The following is a 21,961-nucleotide window of genomic DNA, read 5'->3' on the forward strand; positions in this document are numbered from 1 at the left end:
ACGTTACAGGATATATCGCCGCTAACTTCGCACGACAGCTTTTCGCAGTTCGGTGATTTATCATGTTTACTTTCTTTATAAATACACATGTTGTTCAGTATTATATTTAATTTGACTGCCATGTGGGATAGAGTAAAACGTATTGCTATCCAGATCAGGTGGTCATGAACACAGGCATTTAGGCTATTTTTGGTTCTGACAGAAACCTACCAATAACCATTTCTGTTCAAGGAAATTGCATCTTGGAGGTACCCATGCTCAAGTGTGAATCCAGAATAATAAATAAAACACCCTTTATTACGCCACCTCTGATAGTAGGCATCTTATACCTACAGCATGCTATTCACAAGGACCACAAAGGAGGAAACAGAAATTGCACCTGAACTCACAATATGGATGACTTGATCTGTGTTGATACCATTTACAAATTAAAACTCAACCTCGGCTTAAACAATTGAAAGTGCACTGTACAATTTTTGTGGGTACTGTATTCAATTAGCTATTGAAGGACTGACCTTTCTTGTTTGCTTCCCCCGGCTGTTTGGTTGTCAATGGCTTTGCTGACTGAAATATTTTACTTTCACATGTCATTGCACCCGTTTTCGTGTACTGCATATTTCACAGAAAGCTCATTAGTAGCAGACAGGCCTTTCATTTATTTTGAATAAGGACTGAGGCTATATTTCCTAAAAAGTTAATGATTTTGATGGGTATGCCTACAGTTTACAAAAACATTGTTTTTATTTGAGTTTATTTTTTTGATTCACCATGATTAACAAAAATAGTAGGCCTCTTGCTGAATTAAAATAAGAGGAACACATTTTTTTAAAGTTGGTACATTAATTTATTACAACATAAATGTACATAAGGTTTTCAACCCAAAAAAATAAATGAGCATTTAAACTCAAGTTAAAAGCAGCTGGTCAGTTTGGCTGACCATTTGAAATGTTTCCAGTCCATGTTCATCTGTCATTAAAAATCTAACAAATTGCTGCATTTCCCATTGTTCTGAAAAGGGAGGTCATAGCTGGATATGCATCACCCCACCAGAAAAAAAAGGAATAAAAAAAATAAGGCACAAATAAATATTAAATCGGGGTTGGTCAGATTGAGAAATTGATATCATCCCGAGGGTGAAAGGTCATGGTAGGCCAGCGGTCAGGATACTGCCCAGCAGGGTGCGATCCTTCAGAGCATTCTCCACATCCCTCTCCTCAATCTTCAGAGAAACCTTGGTGAGGCGAGCCTCCTTGGCTTTTTTCAGGGCAAAGATGCCCCGGCTCTCCAGCAGACTGCAGAGGGAGAGGCACTCGCCCTGGCCCACGCCGCCCACCTGTCTCTTGGCACACAGACGGCTGTACACCTCGTGGAGCTGAGGGATAAAGAAGAGAGTCAGACTTGAGAAATAATTGGTACTGACCTTCAGCAACCCAATGACTTTCAGTGGTAACCAGGTCAGTGCAAGAGAAAACGTCTGGAACTGCCGTTAACGTTTCATTCTTACTAGCTACCTAGACTTGTCTGATGCATGTACACTGAGTGTACAAAACATTAGGAACATCTTCCTAATATTGCACCCCTTTCCCCCCCTCAGAACAGCCTCAATTCGTCGGGGCATGGACTCTACAAGGTGTCGAAAGCATTCCACAGGGATGTTGACTCCAATGCGTTCTACTCCTTTGGGTGGTGGACCATTCTTGACACACGCAGGAAACGGCTGTGCGTGAAAAACCCAGCAGCGTTGCAGTTCTTGATACAAACTGGTGCAACTGGCACCTACTACCATATCCAGTTCAAAGGCACTTCAATATTTTGTCTTGCCTATTCCCCCTCTGAATGGCACACAGACAATTGAAACATGGATTGTGTAAGGCAAAGAAATTATTCTTTAACCCGTCTCCTCCCCGTCATCTACACTAATTGAAGTGGATTTACCAAGTGACATCAATAAGGAATCCTAGCTTTCACCTGGACAGTCTGTCATGGAAAGAGCAGGCGTTCTTACTGTTTTGTACACTCGGTGTATGTCAAGGTGTATTAGAAAATGATTAACAGCAAAAAAAAAAAAAAAATGTTTGCTCTCAATTTACAAACTTGTGTTGTAGTACTGTGTTCGCACCAATGCAGTGCCCGTCTCTCACCTTGCCCAGTGGGAACTCTTTGTTCTTGCCGTTGCGGGTTAGCAGTAGCAGACAGCAGACCAGGAGTTTCTGCTGGATGGGGAAGCTCTCTCCCTCTGACGAGGACATGCGGTCCCCATACACCTCCGACAGCACCCTGGCCACCTGGGGAACGCTCACACGAGACTCTGTAGTTTCTGCTGCCTTCTTTCTGTCGTCAGATTCCACAAGCTCTACAGCTCTCCTGTAACACAGAGGAACCGGCTTCATGACACTTTCTGTTCTCAAACAAAACTTCAACCAGTTAACCCACTGTTCCCCGGGTGCCGAAGACGTGGATGTCGATTAAGGCAGCCCTCCGCACCTCTCTGATTCAGAGAAGACATTTCAGTTGAATGCATTCAATTGTACAATTGACGAGGTATCCCCTTTTCCCTTCCCATACCAACTCTCCAAGACCACTTATAACTAGCCATAGTAAAATGCACATTTTTGGTTGCTCATATTTGATTTTACATTTATTTTCATGGACAATTTAAGATATTTCGTCAATTCATTCCCTTACCGGCAGATATCCAGAGCTTTGCGTGCATCTCCCGATACAGCAGACACCTTCCTGGCACAAAACTGCACGGCCGATGCGTCTAGTAACCCTTCTCCGGACACCTGTCTGAGTCTGTCCTGTACGATTGCGGCGAGCTCTTGGCGGCTGTAGGGAGGGAAGTGTAACAGCTGGGGCCGACAAAGAGGCAGGGCCTGGAGCCTGGGGAGGATCCTGTCCGTCAGGTCCAGAGCGTTGGCGATACCTAGAATGGCACGACACCGTCATTACACCTGCCTGCATACAGGAAGACTAACGACAGCCCATATGAGGAAATGGCTGAGAGTTGAATGGATGGAATTTAAATATAGAGATGGGTAGATGTGTATATGAAGTTTTAGGGTGAAATCTTCAGATTAATCCTTAGATATTAACTAGAAATATTAACATCCAATAAAATGTGTATACCAGAGACAGTGTATATTGTTTAACACTGTATATTAGGGGGTTCTTACCGATGAGACAGAGGCGGGACTTGGGCAGGTACGGCCACTCAAAGATGGTGTAGAGAACATCTTGGGCCTTGCTGTCCAACTGGTCCATTTCATCCAGGACTAGAAGACTGGGGAGAGAAGGAGAAAGAAGGTTAATAGACAAAACTTATCAGTCGGCAAAATGTAAATCTTTTCTCAAATATTTGTGTTTTTTTAACGGTGTAAATTCAGAGTTGTTGGATAAAGAAAAACTCTACTTTTACCTTTGCGAAAGTGTCATGGATTTAAGTTATAGTTCAGGGTTATGGTTTGGCACAGTAGCTAGATACTTACACAGTGGGCCCCGTGCTGGTCAGCAGTTTCTGCAGCTTGGTGTCGGTGTGGCCCCCAGAGGCCCCCAGTTTCTTTGCCAGCAGGGGGAAGATGGCGTGGGAGCTACGCAGAGCCATACAGTTGATCACCACTGTCTGAATCTCCTTCAGTTCATCCTGGATCAAGAGAGGAAATAGTTAAATTCATGTAACAGAAATCAATGGGGTTAAATTTACACAGGGTTCAGGGCTGTACACAAGGGGTGGAATTAAGTGCTTCTGCTCCTTATGGTAGAGGTGTAAGGTCATTTTAGAGTATTCGGATCCACTCAAGATCCAACACTAGGCTAATGAGTGTTTGAATCCTGTCAAGGCAACAGATCCAATGCTGGGCTAATGCTAACAATTAACCCCTCATTATTAACAAAGCGGAGACTAACGCAAACAGTGATGCTAACCGTCATCTCCTGCAACACACAGTTGAGGCAAGCGGTCTTGCCGGTGCCGGGGGCTCCAGAGATGTAGAGGCTGGCTGGGCTGGCCTTCAGGGCCTTGTCCTCCAGGAAGGAGCGGATGGAGGACCTCTCAGCCTCCCGGGATAGCAGGCGCTCTGGGACAGCCGTGTGGAGGGCCTGCTTCACACTATGGAACTTAGACTCTGGAGAGGGATGGAGAGAGGGAGAAGGGGTTCATAGTTTGCCTGAAGTCTATATGAAGTGAACAGAATAATGAACAAATCAAGTAAAGGCACACATTTATCTTTGGAGTTTAACGCTTTTCATTTGCACTTGAGAAAAAGCTACGAGGAAGAGAACGTGAGAGAGGAGAAAAGGAAGAGGAGGAAGAGAACGTGAGAGAGACATGTCTTACTTTCAGCAAAGAGGCGGACCACCGTGGCCTTCTCTGATCGGGGACATGATTGGCTCCCACTGGGGGTCTCATGGAGTCTGCTGGGGGAGGCCCTGGGGTGGGAGAGGCGCTGCCGTTTTGGTGACAGGGGGGTCAGTAGTCTCCTCTGGGATAGAACGTGGGAGTTCTCATCAAAGCCCAGCTTGCAGGGGGAGGCCAGGTTAAGGCACGGCTGTTTGGGAGGAGAGCCCAGTAGGTTGGCACTGAGGTTACAGCCATTTTCATCTCCTGAGAAACACACAGAAGAAGCATGGTTAGGTTAGAAACAAGATGTCTGTCTTTCGGATAGTATGTCACGTTTGCATCAAGAGTTGAAATAATTACTTCGTTTTGAGCATGGTGGTTTATCAGCTTAAATGTTGCACAGAATATGTAAAAATCAGATTACCTAAAGTGTTTTATCAGCTTAAAATGTTGCACAGAATATGTAAAAATCACAAATTACCTAAAGGTGTTTTATCAGCTTAAAATGTTGCACAGAATATGTAAAAATCACAAATTACCTAAAGTGGTTTATCAGCTTAAATGTTGCACAGAATATGTAAAAATCACAAATTACCTAAAGTGGTTTATCAGCTTAAATGTTGCACAGAATATGTAAAAATCACAAATTACCTAAAGGTGTTTTATCAGCTTAAAATGTTGCACAGAATATGTAAAAATCACAAATTACCTAAAGGTGTTTTATCAGCTTAAATGTTGCACAGAATATGTAAAAATCACAAATTACCTAAAGGTGTTTTATCAGCTTAAATGTTTCACAGAATATGTAAAAATCACAAATTACCTAAAGGTGTTTTATCAGCTTAAAATGTTGCACAGAATATGTAAAAATCACAAATTACCTAAAGTGGTTTATCAGCTTAAATGTTGCACAGAATATGTAAAAATCACAAATTACCTAAAAGTTTTAGACAGTGAAACACTTTCAAAGTTGTGTATAATAACACAATCCCATACCTGTGCGTTTGCGAGGGCTGAGGGGTATTCTTCGGGTCAGCCTTGGGCACAGAGTTATACCTTTGAGGGCCACGGACCTGCGTGAGAGTGGCATTAGCTGGATCTTCTCTGGAAGGGGCTGCGGATTAGGAGACTCCACGGAGCAGAGGGACTGGGTCTCCTTCGTCTGGGATGTGCTCTTGGTGCTTTTCGAGTCAACACTGGAGGACTTGCGTCTGGGGAACTGGAGGATGGACTGAGCCTGGGAACGTGTGCTGGGCATCTTCGCTGTGAGCACTTAGCGTCCAGACGTGTTTCAAAAGACTTAATGGGGAAGAGATAAGGTCAGCCATTGTGACAACACCCATGAATAGATAGACAGCAAGAAAAACAATTATCTTATGATCAAGAGTGACTTGAAATTAGTGAATTTCTTTAGAGGTACGAAACCACACAATAGCAAATGATACCATCCATCCTAGCTATCAGGTCTACCCTGATCAAAGTAGTTTCAGTATTTTCCACACAAGTTAATGTCATCACTGCTAAGCACGACTCTCTTTATCTTTGCACCGTTGTAAAATCAACATTACAGAATATAAGGGCCATCAATCACAATGGTGTGAATTGTCAGTAACTACTGTATCTGCAGACTCAATGGCGACAACAATACGTGTCCTCATGTGTGGCGCCAACAGCACAACTATTATAAAACACTGAAATGGCGTAAAATACCATCAAAGAAAACAGGACATATATGTATTGGTGTATTCGACAAACTGTTTTGTATCTGACTAACTAGTTAAACAATACTGATTGACGGCAACTCGCTCGCCAACATCTCCCCACAAATTCTGACAAAACATTCAACAATATCTCGTCAAATCAAACGTAATGATACACGTTTAAAACATGCATTGAAAGTAGTGATACCTTATTTTAGTTCTTGATGGATTTCGTGTGGTGTCTCTGGTGCGCTCTAGTCTAAGAAACAAAACTTGCGCCAAATATCTCCACAACTCCTCCCCCAGTCAGCTGGACTTCCCGCGGCTAAGGTCTGATTTGTCCTTCTTGTGTCATTTTGTTATTTCCCAGGCTCTCATTGGTTCATCTTCGTTTGTCAGGAGCGTCAGTGTCTACGTCACACAAGTACATGGTGGCGGGAGTTTCAATAATATGTATTTTGGCGGACTGGAAATTTCCCGGGAAATTCAGCATTGTAACATTTGACACAATATTCTCTGGTGTTGTTAGTAACTTGATTGCAGTTTGAGATTATTACTATAACTTCTGCATATGTGCTCTGGCATACGTATTGAAACAATGCATATATGTAATGTGTGTAACTGTACAACCAACTAATTTGAGTTCATGTTTCTGTGTAAGCTATATCAATCATTAACTTCCACAATAAATTACTGTAAATTGCATTTGCAAAAAGCTTAAAAGATGGATGATAGACATGGTGATAAAGGGTCAAATACAATGGACACCAGAACAATCATGTACCCCTTTTCCCCCCAAAAGCATATATTTATTTCAAATGATAAAACATGGTTGATTAACAAGTGAAATGACCATGGTAGGAATGAACAGGGTGAGAACATGAGAATCACAGTCAATGAGTCACCTATGTGAGACTGAACATATCCATCAATTACATAAGTTACACACACAGTCAGGCATACAGAGAAGTGCTGCAAAGAGACCCGTCTCTCTGGCTGTCGGACAAAGCTCACAACTGGCCTGTTGATAAACTTTTTCATCAAATTCCTCCCTATATAACAAGCTTTTTACAAACATTAAAATATCAATAACTACAATTTCCAAATTCCTCATACTTTATGTAAATAGACATTATTTATTGCATATTTAATACAAAAAGTGAGTATAATTAAAAATTATTATATATAAATATTATTTTTTTTACAAATGCACTGGTACCAATAAGTATGACAATAGATATGTAAGGCAACAACTAGCCTGAGGACTACATAACAAGAATGGAGAAGAGAAAAGGAATCTATTCTCATGTAGTTTTCTTTCACTGTAGTGGAATCGTAACAGAAATCACAATGCAATGACAGTATAGGTATCACACATTTAGGAGCTCATAAGTCATAAAAATTATATAATCCACCATGATTACATTTCTGGGGCCTACTCTGCCTAAATAGTTCCCTGGTGCTCCAGGTGATGTTTCACCTAGGTACAGATCTAGGATAAGATTCCCTTCCCCAATCCTAACCTTAACCATTAGTAGGGAATATGGAAAACTGACCCCAAATCAGCTTCTAGGAGCAACTTCGCCCTACACATTCTTCTGGCACTTAGGTGTTTCCTTTTTGGTTAGTTGCTACCAACGAGAAGTGAGAATACATACAAAACCGTTCCTTGCATAGGAATGCATTAAAAACTCAAGCACTATGGTTTCCCTGTGGCCATGATAAGGTCTATTCCAAAAGGGCCACCAGCAGTAAAATCAAATATTTTAGTTTAAAAAAGAATGTATTAAAAAAAAAATTGTTCCTTGAAGGAACTCCTGAAAGACAGGGTTGAATGACTGACAGCCCTGCAAAGCTACCCTTGGTCCAAAGAAAGGAACGAGGGTAATAATTTAACCATGATCACCCCCTTGTGGCAAGAAACAGGAACAGCATTGAACAAAGTGAAAGTAGAATTTCATACAGTACTCTCAAACGCCTTCCTTGATCAATAAAGTAAAGGAGCTTTGGCAGCTAACGCTAATTAAAGAGGAGCGGCAGATCCCTGAAGCATTTCGTAGTGTTTTTGTTTCAGATAAACCTAGAATGCAACCGATCTGAGCAGCACTTTCTGTTCTCTAGTGTAAAAACATGGCATTCACAGGTGCCACGGTTAAGCGGTTATGCTGCCACAGAGCAATGCCATGAGGAAGAATTAAACATATCTAATTGGGAATGCCCCTCACACAATGTAAAGACTGTTACTCACTATCAGCAAGACTCAATCTCTCATAGCATGACAAGCATTTAAGTCATTTCTCCTGTCCCCGTTTCATTCCTCAAAGTAATGAAAAACGAGATACCAAAAAACGAAGCCATATCTGTGTGACGCAAACGACAGCTTTTCTAAGTGTGAGAGGCCCCTCATTCTACTTCACCCAACTATTGGCACATCAAGGGAGAGAATTCTATTCCACACACACACCTTCTCCTCAGGGCACTGGAAGCACGGCATAAAAAAAAAAAAAAAACACGTACTATTGATACAACGCATTGTTGGCAACGTTGGTGTGTGTCCTATATTTTCCCACTGACGGCACAGTTACTGCAGTTAACCATAGAACATTTTAAAAACATCATTCATAAATCGCAGGAAATCATCAACATCATTATTATCGTGGATTATGCACACATTTCAAAAGATGAAATGCAGAATTCTTAGTTGGTCCTGCTGCTATAAAGTATAATCAATGCAACGCCCCCCCATCTTGCAGAAAGATTGGCTTGTGGCCACAACAGTCAAACAGGTCTGTTCTTCAGCACCTCAGTTCAGAGTGGTTTTGTTCTATCATGCTGAAACAGAAGTGTCTGAAGTGTTTGTGCAAAAGAGAGCGACTGGTAGTGTAGGGTTTTGTAAAAACGTAGCGTCGAACAAGACTATTGAATTTTCTATAATGTTTGGGGTTGAGGACTTGTTTCCGGCTGGTCTTATAAAGTGTCTATGTTTAGACCTGTATGTGTTTCGAGTGTCATGCCACTCCCCTGAACGTCCTCTGATTAGACTGAGTTATTAATTAAAGTAATTTTGTTCCTGAATTCCATAGTTCACCTTGCCACCGGTGGCGCTGGAGGTACTCCTCGGATCATGCCTACAGGAAGTAGAGGAAGCAAAGGTTACATCAGGTCAGTTCTTACCTCTGTGGCTCTTTTTTGTCTATGAATATTGACTCAATTCCTCGCATCATTCTCAAAACAAATTGGAGAAGGGGAGGGATCATGGACCTTCTCCAATACGATTGCAAAGGAGGCAAGTCGACAGAATCCGAGGAATCACGGAAAGAACTTTGAAAGAGCCCATATTCACTTTAACTCAATCCCAGCTGACATTCCATATGGTAATAACATTGTGACAGTAGTGCAGAGGCCATATATTGGATGTTGTGTACAGTATGTATGCAGGCAGTGGTGTGGAGAATGAATTAAGCCTAAGCCTGTACCTGGTCCAGGCTTATTGCTTTTGCTGGGGTAGATCTTGGTGAAATTCCTATATTCCTCAGGGGGTGGGAAGTCCTCCACTGGGTGGAAGTCAAACTTGGACTCAAAATCCTCTGAGGGTTCAGAAAGGTAAAGGTCAACACAACACTGTAAATCAAGATAACACTAAACTAGTGTATTTTTGACTTCTCGAGCTTGCTCTAGTAATTTCCATTAACAAAGCCATGCACAACGGTCAGTTCTCCTGGAAACTTTAATCTGACTGTGCAATCTATGAACTCTATGAACGCTCTGGGTTGGTCACAACGCAAGAGGAACAACCAGGGGACATTCAAATGACTGAGCTGGCATTTGAATATGGAGCTATAATACCTGACAATCTACTACCAACAACAACTAGGCTACTAGTGTCTCCAACATGTCTGTTGGTTTGAGAGCTAACATGGCAATAGTGTTCCAAATACACTGTGTTCAGGGCTGTGGAGGCTAATACTCAACACAAGATAGATTCTAAAAAGCGATGAAAAGCCGTCAATCACATCATATTAATCAAACGCAGTGACAGTTGCTCAAAAACTGGACTTCCATGAAAACCAGAATGTACAGGGGGCACTGAGGATCAGGACATGGAGGACATTAGCCTGTCCTGACTCACCTATATGGGACTTGGAGGATGAGGAGAGTCCGTTGCGGATTGGCGGGGGAGGCGGCGGGGGTCCGGTGCGGGAGGAAGATGAAGGGGGTGGAGGGGGCCTGGGCCCCCGGGTGTGGTGGGGTGGCTCCGAGGAGGTGGTGTTGGGAGTGACAGCACTGTGGATCCGGTAGGGGGGCGGGGGAAGAGGGGCTTGCCCACCACCCCCGTTTCGTGACCCAGGATTGGGTGCAGAAGGGGCTGCATTGGTAGCAAACAAACACACAATAGTAAGACCATGATGATGACTGATTAAAATAATCACATAGCAGCAGTTAAGGCGTAAACATATCCCTTCCGACCTGTAACTTTGACAAATGTATGTACTGTACTCTACAGTAAACTGAAAAAGTGGTATAGCTCATTCTGAAAGTATTCGGACCCTTTGATTTTTCCACATTTGTTACCCTATTGCCTTATTCTAATTATTCTAATTGATTAAATTGTTGCTCTTGGTCACCTCCCTGACCAAGGCCCTTCTGCCTGGATTGCTCAGTTTGGCCGGGCGGCCAGCTCTCGGGAAGAGTGTTGGTGGTTCCAAACTTATTCCATTTAAGAATGATGGAGGGCACTGTGTTCTTGGGGACCTTCAATGCTGCAGAAATGTGTTGGTACCCTTCCACAGATCTATTCGTCAACACAATCCGGTCTCGGAGCTCTACGGACAATTCCTTCGACCTCATGGCTTGGTTTTTACTCTGATATACACTGTCAACTGCAGGACCTTATATAGACAGGTGTGTGCTTTTCCAAATCATGTCCAATCAATTGAATTTTCCACAGGTGGACTCCAATCAAGTTGTAGAAACATCAAGGATGATCAATGGAAAAAGGATGAGTTTCATAGCAAAGGGTCAAAATACTTAAGTAAATAAGGTATCGTTTCTTATTTTTAATACATTTGCAAAAATGTCTAAAAACCTGTTTTGCTTTGACATTATGGGGTAATGTGTGTAGATAGATGAGGGCAAAAATTATTTCATCCATTTTAGAAGGCTGTGACGTAACAAAACGTGGAAAAATTAAGGGGGTCTGAATACTTTCCAAACACACTGTATGTCCTTAAATAAAATACCATGCCCAAGTAATCAGGACTGGCCAAGTTGCAAGAAAGACTAGATACTGTAGGCTGGCAAAGAGAGAAAGAATGAGAGCGCAAGGAATGCCCGAATATTCCAGACAACTTGTGGAATGCAGAGAAACCAGGAGGTCTCATGGCGAAGGCCTCAGCTGTCTAATGACAATTTGCGGCTGCGTATTCAAAATGTTCAATTCCAAATCAACCCCTAGGTCCTCTGAAAAGGTGGAGCAATTGTTATATTGCCATTAGAGCTGCTCCCCCCCCAACAAAAAAATATTGGTTGACCGAGAGTCGTCTGTTCTTTCGAACAATCGATTGGCAAAAAATTTAAAAGGTGTTTTTTTCTATTTTTCTAAATAAACTATATGTAGGCTACTGAGCTTGTCTGATGCTTCAATTAAAATACACAAATTGCTAAAAGAGGGAGGGAGCCAGAGATCTATACAGCCTAATCAGAAGAACAAAAACCTACTCCCGACCCTCCTCTGCCCGCTGCTGCTGGTAATAGGCTACACCAGTGGTCGGCAACCTTTTCCATTAACTAGCAAACTTGCAACAGTGTTTAACATATTCTGGGCGCTCAGAGTTTCTCACATCAGTGAGCTCCAGACAGACAGACACAGCTGTAGGCCATTTGCGCAAGGGCTAAAAAGTCATCCTTAGGCCTATTTTATGATGTTTCCACCAGATATGAACATTACTTTTTCCCCCCTTTCATGCTGCGTGGTAATCGAAAGTGAGAAAGCTGGAAAGATTGTTCAAATAAGCTACGTTGAGGAATTATTGTATTTCTCAATGGATGTAAAACAGACTTTGGTTAACTTGCTGTTTGAGGCAAAGAAAAAAAAATACTCTGAGAAGCTCCACAGTGATTGCGAGTTAAGAAAATCAGAAATGTTATCAGATCCCCAAATAGGCATATTTATAGGCCTACATTTGCACGCAGGCCAGGTAGAGTAGTCCTACTTCTATATGTATAAATCAGGTGCGTGTCCTTACTCAAGATTGACAATAGCACTCCAAACAAAAGACAATGAACACATTGACAACTCGTAAATGGAATGAAATAAACCAAAACTTCACAAGTGTAGCCTAGGTTGTGCGCTCTGCAAACAATGTGTCCACTCCTAATGAGAACAGTAAGACCGTAATAAAAATGTAATGACTGCATTAACAGAAATTACCGTAACCAAACATTGCAGATTAGAAATGGGAATTAAGGGTAAATGTACTACTGGTGTGCCATTCCCGCAGCCTCCGTAATGGATTAGTCCACTCAGACAGGCATGAATTAGACATGATTTTTTAAAATACATATTTGCCACTGCTAGACAAAAAAAAATAATCTTGGTCGACCATCAGCCTATCGACCAAACAGGGTCAGACCTATTTACCATAGAGATAGATAGAGGCCTCTAGTGCCCAAAAGCCCAATTTAGCATGGGCCGTGCCATTGAGGACTTTCTATGGTTAAGTAAGGATCACATGATTCCATCCAGGTCATCAGGAGGGATCAGCCAATAAATTACAGTACATCCCAAAAGTATTCAGACCCCTTGACTTTTTTCACTGTTACATTACAGCCTCGTTCTAAAATTAATTAAATTACCATCTACACACAATACCCCATAAGGACATATTTTTTGAAATGTTTGCAAATTTATAAAAAACAAAAAACAGAAATACCTTATTTACATATGTATTCAGACCCTTTGCTATTAGACTTGAAATTGAGCTCAGGTGCATCCGTTTTCCATTGATCATCCTTGAGATGTTTCTACAACTTGATTGGAGTCCACCTATGGTAAATTCAATTGATTGCTCATGATTTGGAAAGGCACACACACCTGTCTATATAAGATCCCACAGTTGAAAGTGCATGTCAGGGCAAAAACCAAGCCATGAGGTCGAAAGAATTGTTAGTAGAGCTCAGAGACAGGATTGTGTCGAGGCACAGATCTGGGGAAGGGTACCAAAAAACATCTGCAGTATTGAAGGTCCCCAAGAACACAGTGGCCTCCATCATTCTTAAATGGAAGAACTTTGGAACCACCAAGACTCTTCCTAGAGCTGGCCACCCGGCCAAACTGAGCAACCGGGGAAGAAGGGCCTTGGTCAGGGAAGTGACCAAGAACCCGATGGTCACTGACAGAGCTCTAGAGTTCCTCTGTGGAGATGGGAGAATTTTCCAGAAGGACAACCATCTCTGCAGCACTCCACCAATCAGGCCTTTATAGTAGACTGGCTAGACTGAAGCCACTCCTCAGTAAAAGGCACATGACAGCCCGTGGAGTTTGCCAAAAGGCACCTAAAGACTCTCAGACCATGAGAAACAAGATTCTATGGTCTGATGAAACCAAGATTGAACTTTTTAGCCTGAATGCCAAGCATCACATCTGGAAGAAACCTGGCACCATCCCACAGTGAAGCATGGTGGTGGCAGCATCATGCTGTGGGGATGTTTTCTGCGGCAGGGACTGGGAAACTAGTCAGGATAGAGGGAAAGATGAAAGGAGCAAAGTACAGAGAGGTCCTTGATGAGAACCTGCTCCAGAGCACTCAGGACCTCAGACAGGACAACTACTCTAAGCACACAGCCAAGACAATGCAGGAGTGGCTTCGGGACAAGTCTTTGAATGTCCTAGAGTAGCCCAGCCAGAGCCCAGACTTGAACCCGATCGAACATCTCTGGAGACCTAAAAATAGCTTGAGAGGATCTGCAGAGAAGAATGGGAGAAACTCCCCAAATACAGGTGCATCATACCCAAGAAGACTCAAGGCTGCCAAAGGTGCTTCAACAAAGTACAGAGTAAAGGGTATGAATACTTACGTACATTTGATATTTAACATTTTCATGAATTTGCAAACATTTCTAAAGAACAAAACAATTTAATCAATTTTAGAATAAAATGTGGAAAAAGTCAAGTGGTCTGAATACTTTCAGAATGCACTTGATACTTGTGAGCAAACATTCTATAACTGCAGGTGGCAGTAAAATCAGCAACCTTGGCTTCATACCTGTTCCAACAACACACTACAGGTAACAAACAGTATGCCCCCTTTCAGTTCGTTTGCCAACTCGTAGTAGTAGTAGTAGAAGAAAATTGACTCCGTGGCACTGTCCAATGCTCGGACACCATAATGGGACATAAACAATGTTGAGATGTCTAAGACTATGGCTACTACCCATCCTTTCCTTTCCTTTCAGACCATGAAATTGTGTGTGGAAGAAAGGATTGATCTGGAAAAGGTCATTAAACTGTGACAGTAGTCCCTTGATAAGACCAACGGCTCCCCAATATAAACATTGAGGTTTGTTCTAGTACCTGATCTCTTGCTGGGGGGCTCCCTGGCAGGTGGGGGTGGTCTGCCAACGCCTGGAGGTCCTGGAGATGGCGAGGGGGGTGGAGGAGGTGCATGATTGCGTCCGCCGTAGCTGCCGCCTGAGGTGTTCTTCTGGTGCAGAGAGTTGTGCCTCTGGGGGAGTTTCGGAGCCCCATCTCCACCATGGTCCCCCATGGGGCCATTGGAGGTGCCCCCAGAGGAGTGCCTGTAAGGTGGGGGCGGAGGGGGCGCCGAGGACCCCCCAGTGGGCGGCCGCGTGGAGGAAGGAGGCAGTCTTGATGAAGGAGGAGGGCCAGAGCTGGGCAGAGCCGGGCCTCTTTGGGGCGGCGGGGGGAGGGGCTTCTCCCGGCTGTTGCTGATGCCTACTGGGGCCTTTTGTTGCGGGGTTGACGGGGCATTGCTGCGGTAACCACCTCGGTTAAATGGCGGGGGAGGAGCTGGGGCGGATGTGCTGGGCTTCATGGCCCCTGTCGAAGAAGGTGGAGTGGGTGGGGCTGATGTGCTGTGTTTCATGCCTGAAGGAGGGGGCGGAGCTGAGCCTGAAGTACTGTGCTTCATGCCCCCAGTGGAGGAGTGGGAGGAGCTGGCACTGGTTGGGGGGCGGGAGATGTCGGGGAGAGAGGGGCGGTGGGAGCGCTGGGGCTCCGGGGGTGAAGGTTTGTCACTTGGGGAGGGTTTGTCTCCTGGGGAGGGGGAGGTAGAGCGGCCTGGGGTGGGCCGGGGGGCTGCAGGTCTGGAGCCTGGGGGACGCAGGGCGGATCTGCCCACTGAGGCGTCTGGAAGGAAGGCATAGAAACACACATTTTAGAACACTATGCATAAATACACCCATTCACATCAAGCTTCATAGCAAATGTAGAACATCTAATAGCCTGGGTGCCAGTCTGTTTCTGCAGTATATTTATAGTAGCGTATTTATATAGGGCCCTATAAAATCCATGTTGTGGAGAACGTGGACGGAATCCAGACAAAATGGAATTCAACAATATTCAAAAAAGTGTGTTGAACTTATTCATTAATTTGCCCAAGTTAATCATAAGACCTGAAAAAAAAAATGCATCAGTGATTCCCAACTTTCTAAAATGGCACAGGAATGCCCGTCTGTGTGTGCGCAGTGGGCGCGCGTATGTCTACACTTTGTGTAACCTTCTTCTGGTAGAGATGGAAAGGCTTTCCCAAAAACCTTCCCAATTAAACGTTAACTAAAATGTAGCCTATGCCTACCTGGCAGAATGATATGATTATTTGCATCAATCCAGCGCCCATTTGTTTTGCAAACTCTGCAATTACAAGCGCTACAGAAACGTTGCTGAACAACAGTCTCTTGCTGGTGCCAACTTGCATTAAACTACACCCAAAAATCTAAATAAGCATTGCTGTGGACTTAGAACATCCAACTTGTTTTTTTTCTCTATTAAAGCTGCAATATGTAACTTTTTGGGGGCAACTTGACCAAATTCACATAGAAATGTGAGTTACACATGTCATTCTTATTGAAAGCAAGTTTAAGTGGTAAATCTGTTCTGTGTGTGCTATTTCTATGCTTCCTGTTCTTAAGTTTTGATTTTTACGTCTTTCACACCAGCTTCAAACAGTTGAAAATACCATATTTTTGGTTATGGAAAAGATTTCGCAGCGTTTGAGATGGTACAATGATTCTCTATACTATACTTGCTTGAAATTAGGCGATAAATTAGTAAATATTTTCTTAACTATTTATTTAACAGCATTGTTGGTTAAGGGCTCGTATGTAAGCATGTAAGGTTGTTGTATTCCGCGCATGTGACAAATAAAATTTGATTTGACTATTAGAATTTTAGCAACCAGGAAATGGTGGAGCAATTTCTGTATTGTGCACATTTAAAGTGTGATTGAGCGTGAAAACTTGAAAAAACGTGGGAAAACAAACCTGGGGGAAAAAATAAATAAAAAATTACTGCTTTTTCTCCCCTATTTTGTGGTAGCCAATTGGTAGTTACAGTCTTGTCTGATCGCTGAAACTCCCGTACGGACTCGCGAAGGTTGAGAGCCACGCATCCCCTGAAACACGACCCAAGCCGCATCTTCACACAATGCCCGCTTAACCCGGAAGCCAACCCGGAAGAAGCACCTGGTGACCGTGTCAGAGTGCATTGCGCCTGGCCCGCCACAGGAGTCGCTAGAGCGTGATGGGACAAGGACATCCCTGCCAGCCAAACCCTCCCCGAACGCGGACGACGCAGTTACAGGTAGTTACAGTCTTGTAACTGTGGGTCTCCCGGTCGTGGCCGGTTGCGACAGAGCCTGGACTCGAACCAGGATCTCTAGTGGCACAGCTAGCAACTGTGATGCAGTGCCTTAGACCACTGCGCCACTCGGGAGGCCTAGAAAAACAAATTTAAGATAAAACTAAAACAGAACCAGGCAAAAAATAAAGCTGAGTTTATAGGGCCCCATTTACATTCTAATCATATGAAGGGAATTCTGCTTACCTCCAGCTCCAACTGATCGTAGTTTTGGCATGCCCCCAGCGAAAAGCCCCCCAGAGCCTCCCCCTGACCCACCACTGCTCCCTCCTCCTCCTCTACCACAGCCACCACCACTTTCCTTTGGTTCTGGGGAAAGCAGAGGTACAAATGTCCTTGTTACACTGTTGTGTTGATAATGCTTGCATTGACATTGTTGAAAGCTATTTGTGGCAAGGAATTTTGCATGTATAGTACCAGTCAAAAGTTTGGACCACTACTCATTCAAGGGTTTTTCTTTATTTTTTACTATTTTGTACATTGTAGAATAATAGTGAAGACATCAAAACTATGAAATCATGTAGTAACCAAAAAAACTATTATATATATATTTTTTTTTAAAGTATATATTTGGCATTCACTCAACCAGCTTCACATGGAATGCTTTTCCAACAGTCTTGAAGGAGTTCCAACATATGCTGAGCACGTGTTGGCTGCTTTTCCTTCACTCTGCGGTCCAACTCATTGCTGGAGAATGCTGTGGTAGCCATGCTGGATAAGTGTGCCTTGAATTCTAAATAAATCACTGACCACCAGCAAAGCAAAACACCCTCACACCTCCTCCTTCATGCTTCATGGTGAGACAAACACATGGGGAGATCATCCGTTCACCTACTATGCATCTCACGAAGACACAGCGGTTGGAACTAAAAATCTCAAATTTGGACTCAGACCAAAGGAAACATTCCCACCGGCCTAATGTTCATTGCTTGTGTATCTTGGCCCAAGCTAGTCTCTTCTTCTTACTGGTGTCCTTTAGTAGTGTTTTCTTTCCAGCAATTCGACCATGAAGGCCTGATTCACAGTGTCCTCTGAACAGTTGATGTTGAGATGTGTCTGTTACTTGAACTTCGTGAAGCATTTATTTGTGCTACAATTTCTGAGGCTGTTAACTCTAATGGACTTATCCTCTTCAGCAGAGGTAACTCCGGATCTTCCATTCCTGTGGCGGTCCTCATGAGAGCCAGTTTCATCATAGCGCTCGATGATTTTTGCGACTGCACTTGAAGAACTTTCAAAGTTCTTGACATTTTCCGGATTGACTGACTTTCATTTTTTAAAGTAATGATGGACTGTCATTTCTCTTTGCTTATTTGAGTTGATTTTTCCATAATATGGACTTGGTCTTTTACCAATTAGGGCACTCTTCTGTATACCATCCCTACCTTGTCACAACACAACTCATTGGCTCAAACGCATTAAGTAGGAAAGAAATTCCACAAATAAACTTTTAACAAGGCACACCTGTTAATTGGAATGCATGCCAAGAGTGCAAAGCTGTCATCAAGGCAAACGGTGGCTACTTTGAAGAATCAAATATATTTTGATTTGTTTAACACTTTTTTGGTTACTACATGATTCCATATGTGTTATTTCATAGTGCTGATGTCTTCCCTATTATTATACAATGTAGAAAATAGTACAAATAAAGAAAAACCCTGGAATGAGTAGGTGTGTCCAAACTTTTGACTGGTACCCTATGTATGCATGTATAAACGTACATATAGTCTGTGTGTGAGTGTGTGTCAGCGGGAAATGAGGAGTGTGCAAAAGTTAGTGAACATATAGGAGATAGAAACTATGCTACTTACTCTCTATAATAGGTGCACTTCGGTCATTGACCACTCCAACCTTCTTCAGCCTGGCTCCTTTGGAGATGTCAGAGAGCAACGCTCCTCTCCCCTTCGCCGCATCCCGATTCAACTTAGGTGCTCTAGTGTTCGCCTGAGGAGAGGATATGAGCAAACCACCATGTTAGTTAGGTTGACCATGCAAATGATAACATGAACTGCATAACGTACTGTCGTTATAGCAACAGATAAAGTAGATGGCAATGCAGCATTATGGTGCAAGTCGATAGTAATCCACATGGTGCCTGTGTGGGTGTGTGTTTGGCCAGCTTACACCTTCTTGGTTTGTGTTTGGATTTGTTTAAAAGGTAAAAACTGCATAATTCAATTGCAGCCTTTATAAACAAGGCATATCAACCCTAGAAATCATACTATGGGAAATGTGGGCATAATAATATATTAGGCATAGTATCTAACATCAGAAGGTGTCGTATCATCCTTAACAATACAACAGCAAATAATGAATGACTTCAGTTATTTTATCATGTAATTATGAATCTCTAGAAACCCTTCAGAGGACTTCTGAGTTTTGTCATGTTTTGAACATCGGTTTAGGAGCTGGACTGACCTGGTTGAAGGTGGGGGGAGGTGGGGGTCCTGGAGGAGGAGGGGGAGGAGGAGGGACGGGCATCCTGTCCCTCTGTGGGCACCTTGGGGAGGAGGTTTGTTCACCGTCTCAGCTCTGGGTACACCCTCAAACTCCTGCAAAACAAGACAGAGGGGAGTCTCGGCTCAATTAAATGCACACAACAGGGTCAAAAATGAACACTCCTGAACCGAATTGGGGTTAGAGTAAAATTGTACATCCTTGCAGTGTCATGATTGACATTGGTAGACTGTATTGAATTTAGGCAAGTCAAGATATCATTGGGACATCTGTTCAAGGACCATTACAATTCACCTCTATTTGTAGTTGTTGACTACAATGGTGGCGTGGCCCACACTAAAAACAGCTATCCTCAAATTCTACATGCATATAGTCACTCTAGAATGATTCAGCTCAGTAGAGCGCCCCAAACCAGTTCGCTGGCTGGGCGGAGCTCATTGTGAATACAGACATACAGCACGTTGAGCTAGGCCGCGCAGCAAACCCCACCCTCCTTCGCTCACCCCTAAACTCCATTCCACAAGCTACCTGTCAAGAGTGTTTGAAAAGGTTTTCACAGAAGAGAGAAACAAATGGAATGTCATCGGGTGAGCTTGCCAGTGAGGCGATAAGGAACGGAAACGCAGCAGCCGTTGTAAGTTGCTACCTCGAGTGAGCAAAACCGAGAGTGGACAGCACAGCCCACCACTTCATGACTCATCCATTGACAAGATTTGATGTTATTGTTTTTGCCCTACCGGCACCAACCATTTACACCAATCAAAATGTCTCTAGAATCTCCCATAAATGTTAAATTATGTTGAGCTCTGGTGACTGAGGCAGCCATGGCATATGGGTTCAGGCTCATAAAACCATTCAGTGACCACTCATGCTTCCACACGGGGCATTGTCATCCTATGGGGGCATAGCCATGGTAGCCAAAATAATGGCCTGCCCAGCATTTTTGTACATGACCCCAAGCATTATGGGATGTTAATTGCTTAACACAGGAACCACACCTGTGTGGAAGCACTTGCTTTCAATATACTTTGCATTCCTGATTTACTGTAGTGTTTTCATTATTTTGGCAGTTACCACCTGTACATGCGCCTACTTGGAGAATTGCCAATGGACTACAATGTTAATCCTATGTCTAAAGTTTTATGACATTCTTACAAGGTAGGGGAGGTGTCCTTCTCCAACCTAATATGTGACCAATTGAGTTAGTTCTATGCTTTTGTGGACGGGGAAATAAATGAGAGAAAAAAGTGCATGATGTCATTAAGTATTTTGGGCCTAACGTCATATAAAACAAACTAGCAACTCTAAAACGAGCAGGCCTGAGTCAGAAGTGTCACTTGAATTTCACTTTATGATATGCAGAAAATGTGACTGAGTTTGTTACTGAACTGTAAGCACAGATTTGACAAGGGAACATTCCAAATCATAAGTGGTCTCGAGTCGCTAGCCAATGTCTATGCACACTCCGTCAATCTACAAGAGGTGACAGGTGAGCGAGCCCAAAAACATGCAAGTTAGAAGAAAAATGCAATTCCTTCCTCTTGGCCTAAAAGTTGAACTACATAACTGGGCATTATTGTTTAAATTAATGTAGCAATATAAGTAACATGTCTATAAAGTGTGTTAACTAGTCATTATCTGGATAACATGTTGATTTAACGAACGTTAGCTGGGTGGATTGGCAGTGACTTACCCCGTCTCGAAGGATTGTGAGTCTCGTCTTCAATAACAACATGAATGGAAACTGCAGTTGTGGCAAGTTTGCTAGTTAACACAATCCCAGGCAGTAGGCGGCTCTCTTGGTTACTTGCTTAGAAAATCTAATAAAAACTGCGGGACACTAGCAGCTAAATTAGTTTACTAGCGAAATCAACTAAATCCGATACCCAAAGTAAGCTTGCTAGCTGTTTACTCGCGACAGCTGTCAAGTGGAATTTAGCTGGCGTTTTAACTATGGCTGTAAACAAGTTCTATTTATGTGCAAAAGCTAATTCGAGGTACGCGTATCTCCAGTTTATATCCTATTTTCATGTACTTTTTATTCTGCTCTCGTCTTGACCAGCAAGCAAAGCGAGATTCTCCCTTCACAACTGTTTCTCAGAAACCCGGAAATGGGCCGTCCAACACAAAATGGAGGCAGGTAACAGGATCACTGCCGACGAGTTTATCAACTGACCATTTATTTTGGGACTGTTCTTACGTCAGAAGAGTTAGATTTTATTTTAAAAGAAACGACTAATAATGTTAATCTTAGAGACTCTGTTATATTTTGATCCAAATTATATGGATCCTGATTTAACTTTCATTGTTAATTTGTTTATTTTTCATGGAAGATCCTTTATCCATAAAATGAAGTGGGCAAAAAACAAACCCCTCTTCACATTATTTAAATTATATTTTGAAATCAGTAAATATAAAAACAAAAAAGCAATACCCACCATAAAACTTTGACAAATTGAAAATGTATTCGATATGCAATGCCCGTCTGTTAGGCTTTATGTACTCTTGTTTGTATATTTGTTTTTGTATTCGTGTTCATAAAAAAAGAAAAAAGATGTTAAAAAGATGAAAATAAAAAGAAGTTTATCA

General features: G+C 42.8%; 2 protein-coding genes across 4 annotated transcripts; both read right to left on the minus strand.

Annotated features, from left to right (window-relative positions):
• Positions 1 to 847: 847 nt before the first annotated feature.
• LOC120066255 (cell division control protein 6 homolog) lies at positions 848 to 6,704 on the minus strand. The gene is made up of 8 exons (XM_039017506.1): positions 5,336 to 6,704; positions 4,337 to 4,603; positions 3,925 to 4,124; positions 3,489 to 3,643; positions 3,177 to 3,283; positions 2,686 to 2,926; positions 2,142 to 2,364; positions 848 to 1,372 (listed from the first exon to the last, which is right to left on the minus strand). Exons 1-8 carry the CDS (start codon positions 5,595 to 5,597, stop codon positions 1,142 to 1,144), a joined length of 1,686 nt encoding a protein of 561 aa, XP_038873434.1. The 5' UTR covers positions 5,598 to 6,704; the 3' UTR covers positions 848 to 1,141.
• Positions 6,705 to 6,820: 116 nt separating this feature from the next.
• Positions 6,821 to 21,485, minus strand: LOC120066264 (WAS/WASL-interacting protein family member 2-like). 3 transcript variants are annotated; one of them, XM_039017528.1, is made up of 8 exons: positions 21,066 to 21,485; positions 19,334 to 19,467; positions 18,727 to 18,859; positions 17,102 to 17,224; positions 14,612 to 15,406; positions 10,169 to 10,405; positions 9,516 to 9,626; positions 6,821 to 9,167 (listed from the first exon to the last, which is right to left on the minus strand). In XM_039017528.1, exons 2-8 carry the CDS (start codon positions 19,394 to 19,396, stop codon positions 9,124 to 9,126), a joined length of 1,506 nt encoding a protein of 501 aa, XP_038873456.1. In that variant the 5' UTR covers positions 19,397 to 19,467; positions 21,066 to 21,485; the 3' UTR covers positions 6,821 to 9,123. The 3 variants fall into 3 exon arrangements, with proteins under 3 accessions (XP_038873456.1, XP_038873467.1, XP_038873447.1); XM_039017539.1 differs by lacking the exon at positions 9,516 to 9,626; XM_039017519.1 differs by having other exon boundaries at positions 6,821 to 9,626.
• Between the last annotated feature and the right edge of the window lie 476 nt (positions 21,486 to 21,961).

Source organism: Salvelinus namaycush, chromosome 2 (genome assembly GCF_016432855.1).
Source record: "Salvelinus namaycush isolate Seneca chromosome 2, SaNama_1.0, whole genome shotgun sequence".
Lineage (NCBI taxonomy): Eukaryota > Metazoa > Chordata > Actinopteri > Salmoniformes > Salmonidae > Salvelinus > Salvelinus namaycush.

What these genes read in the sequence shown, in the direction of transcription:
- LOC120066264 (XM_039017519.1), bottom strand. Translation starts at nt 19,396, where the DNA reads ATGCCCGTCCCTCCTCCTCCCCCTCCTCCTCCAGGACCCCCACCTCCC. An exon ending in GCCCCCCAGCAAGAGATCAG is followed by an intron (nt 10,406 to 14,611) that starts GTACTAGAACAA and finishes CTACCAATGCAG; the next exon opens with CCCCTTCTGCACCCAATCCT. An exon ending in ATCCTCCAAGTCCCATATAG is followed by an intron (nt 9,627 to 10,168) that starts GTGAGTCAGGAC and finishes CTGAACCCTCAG; the next exon opens with AGGATTTTGAGTCCAAGTTT.
- LOC120066255 (XM_039017506.1), bottom strand. Translation starts at nt 5,597, where the DNA reads ATGCCCAGCACACGTTCCCAGGCTCAGTCCATCCTCCAGTTCCCCAGA. An exon ending in CAGCCCTCGCAAACGCACAG is followed by an intron (nt 4,604 to 5,335) that starts GTATGGGATTGT and finishes TGTGTTTCTCAG; the next exon opens with GAGATGAAAATGGCTGTAAC. An exon ending in GTGTGTTGCAGGAGATGACG is followed by an intron (nt 3,644 to 3,924) that starts GTTAGCATCACT and finishes CTCTTGATCCAG; the next exon opens with GATGAACTGAAGGAGATTCA.